Source organism: Zychaea mexicana (assembly GCF_025766255.1).
Source record: "Zychaea mexicana strain RSA 1403 chromosome Unknown BDB00scaffold_40, whole genome shotgun sequence".
NCBI classification, from domain to species: domain Eukaryota; kingdom Fungi; phylum Mucoromycota; class Mucoromycetes; order Mucorales; family Lichtheimiaceae; genus Zychaea; species Zychaea mexicana.
This window is the reverse complement of record NW_026516703.1, coordinates 167,570-171,051: the sequence shown is the minus strand read 5'-3', so window position 1 is coordinate 171,051 and position 3,482 is coordinate 167,570. Positions and strand designations below refer to the sequence as shown.

The 3,482-nt window shown below is 40.6% G+C and overlaps 1 protein-coding gene across 1 annotated transcript; it reads left to right on the top strand.

The window, feature by feature from the left end:
* Positions 1–302: 302 nt before the first annotated feature.
* On the top strand, positions 303–695 carry BDB00DRAFT_764374 (uncharacterized protein; the record flags this gene model as incomplete). The annotated part of the gene is made up of 1 exon (XM_053119454.1): positions 303–695. A coding segment is annotated over one exon (393 nt), but the record flags the coding sequence as incomplete, so codon positions are not given.
* Between the last annotated feature and the right edge of the window lie 2,787 nt (positions 696–3,482).

Below are 3,482 nucleotides of genomic sequence, written 5' to 3'. Positions count from 1 at the left end.
AAAACAAGCGCTGAAGTGTTTAAATATGCACGAAGTATCGAAATCAATGATCCATCAGCTGAACATTTGAAAGTTTGGTTTTCATCCGAGTTGATGAATGTTGCGCGCCTCTTCTTAAAAACACATTCTTTTGATATTCTGAGTATACCTGAAACAGATCAACAGTATTTGCCATTTGGTTTCTTTGGTACTGCATTTCATGGATCTGGTATTGTAGCAAAAGGGTAAAAGTATTAGATAAATGGGTTTATGATAATGGAGCAAAATGGAATTTAAAATTGATCTAACTTAATATTTATTTTTCATTCTACAGTACCGAAGTCTCTAGTGAAGCAAATGCGAATGCGGTAAACTCATCTCGCCAACTGTCATCAGTCACAGCAATATCAAATCGAAAAATGGGTCGTCGTGGAGACACGATGTTCAAGTATGGGTCAGAAGAACTTGGATGTTCTGAAGTAGGTGCTACGCGAGACCAAACTAAAGCATTCTGTGACTGTTCAATGAAGATGCCGCTAGTTTTGAGGGACATGTTGCTTTCGGTTACTTATGATTCGAGCCTTCTTCATACAGCTCATGTTATTGGTTATAGTATTACAGGTATGTATGATTTTTGTATCAATTTCATGGATAAAGATGTCAGCCTATATACGAGCCATCCACTAACTTGGGAATATTTTGATGTATTCATTTAGGTGGCACCACATCACTTCTAGATGTCAACATTCCTGCTGGGTTTATAACTAGAGTTAGGAAAACAGAACCATTGAGATTCCCACATAGGGACTCAAATTTGGTTTCTCGATTACTCCCCTTGATGACCCTGGCATACAATGGAAAAAAGATTTTAGATAGAACCACTGATTTGTTGGATGATGTTTCTCAAGGAATAACATCGTCAAAAAATGGTACTCACTGGTGTCTTCCCCCAAACTTTATTGTACCATCACCATCATCGTCATCTTCGTCATCACCATCAAAGCGAATCAAGGTGTCTCAATAATTTGATTTACATTTGTCGTCTTCTATTGTATATACCAATATTCTTTTCATATAAATTTTCTCCTACAATCACCCCTCTTGCGAAATCATAAAAATTTCTAATGCCAAAATGAAGGACATATTTAGGCCTGACATGTGACTCAGAAAAGTGAAGTCATATTTGCTTTCCTAGCAACCAATGAAAATTGAGGTGTATAGAGGCAAGCAATTTAGGTCTTGGCAACCAAAAAGCAAAGTACTTTTTCCACTTTGTTCTTTTTTTACTATCAGTGGCATCAAGGTTTTGAATGGATTGTGTATCAGATGGCCTCACCAGTCGTTTTGCGTCCCGTGGGATAACCCTGCTCTTGGGTACATAGTTCATTCTCTACCATTTTGCTGCGATGGACTGTGTATCAGATGGCCTCGCCGGTCACTTTGCATCCCACGGGATAACCCTGCTCTTAGGTACACAGTTCAGCATCTTTACTTCGAACATTGATGTGCATCAGATGGCCTCGCCGGTTGCTTTGTGTCCCGCGGGATAACCCTGCTCTTGGGTGCCTCAATTGCTCGTTGATTTTTATTATTATTATTATTATTATCATTATTATTGTTAATTATCTTACTTCCACAAGGTGGTTTTTAAACGATACGGGTCTTCAGGTCAAAGTTAATCGATTTATCTTTTTTTAATATTTCAGTTCATTTTTTATGGTTTGTTATTTGCCGGGGGTCAAGTTCTTTATTAACAAACAGCTAGATTTAAGAGCTTCGTGATCTAATAAAAGAAATAGTGTAAATAGTGTATTGAATAGCGTTATTTCCAGGTAAAAAAAAGTGAAGAGTGATTATGGGTTGTATATTAAGGTGATGTAGAATGACTTGTGTTGTTAATTTGCTACTTGTTACTGATATAGATGATCAAGAAACTATGTCAGTCCAAGCGATATCCAACAAGTTTGGTAACCCTATGAGTCTAGCCAAAGCAAGAATGAACAATGTCAATGATTGATTGCTGGTCGTTCCTACAGCAATTGTTGGTGCTTCCGGTTCAGTCTCCATAGTAGTGGTTATTGGCTCTTTCAGCTGCACTTTTATTTTTTTTTCGTCTATTTAATTCATTGCTGTTATAATTTTCAAGTTTTTTCTAAGCCGCGCACCGTGGTTCATGGATTCAAATCAAACAGTAAATGACGATCTCACCCAGCGAATTTAAGAGTTGGAAGTCTTGGCAGTCCAGCTTAAGAACAAACTCGAAATCAGAGACCGAGCTGATCGACAACAGCATGAAAGACCAGAACTACCCCAAGAGATTAAGCAAGATTTGGAAGCCTATTCGATCGCAGAACTGGAAAATAGTTTTAAGGTCTTCAGATACGAGATCTCACAAAATATGACGGAGACGCGTGGACAAGGTCCGGAGGCATCCATAAAATCTACGTTGGAGAATTCAAGAAGGCAACCTTGGAAGCCTATGGCGCTATATCCACAAAATACAAAAAAGCTGATAGAATGTAAAACGCTGCAAGCGGAGCAACCGAGATTTATGAAGACCTACAGTACATCATTGAAAGAGAAGACACGAGTATCGACCCTCAAGAACTCAAGACGACTATGGAAAAAGCTAGACGACTCGCCGTTTATGGAAACGCAACAGGCAAACAACAGGAGCGAGAAGCACGAACCAGTATTGCAAAGGCATTCAGGTTACCAGCAAGTATCCGAGCCTATGAAGACGAAGAATACGCTAACAAGGACATGGCATTCGATGCCGAGATGGTCCAACGAATCGAGAAGGCTCGACAAGAACAACAACTTATCAGAGCAGCTATCAACAATAGAGGAGGATACGGTCATGGAGGAGGTCGAGGCCGAGCTTGTTTCGACAGGGCCAGTGGATGGAATAGCACCAGGGGGCCGTTTACTGGTATTGGCAACAGAGAATCAAACATCCGTGGGCGGTTTCAGTAGTGAAGGAAGGATACCGATTGCCTTTCGATAGGTGTAGTAGTCGTAGCTCCCCCCATCCCCAACTATCCCCCCAATCAGTAGTACCCCCCCCTTAGCAATATCTCCCCCTAATTCTATATACATATCATCATAGCAGTACCTATCAATAAACATCAGTTGGTTTCACCCGTAACTATCACATTGGTGGAGAAGAAAAAGCACCATAGATCACAATCAACAATCAGCTTCGATATTTAACAATCCTTGGGCGTCCGAGCAAATGAGCTCCGATGAATTGCGAGAGCAACAAGCGATGCTAGAGTATCAAGCACTTTTGCACCAGCAGCATGCGATGCAAACAAACGGTATAGGGTGGTCTAATGACAGTGTGTTTGGAACAACACAAAACCAACTCGACGATCAGCAGCAGCAACAGTTCCACCAGATCCAGCAACACCAGATTCAGCAACATCAGATCGAGTACCAGCAACAGCAACATCAGCACCAACAGTACAACGACAGCAATGAATTGGTCAACATATTACAGC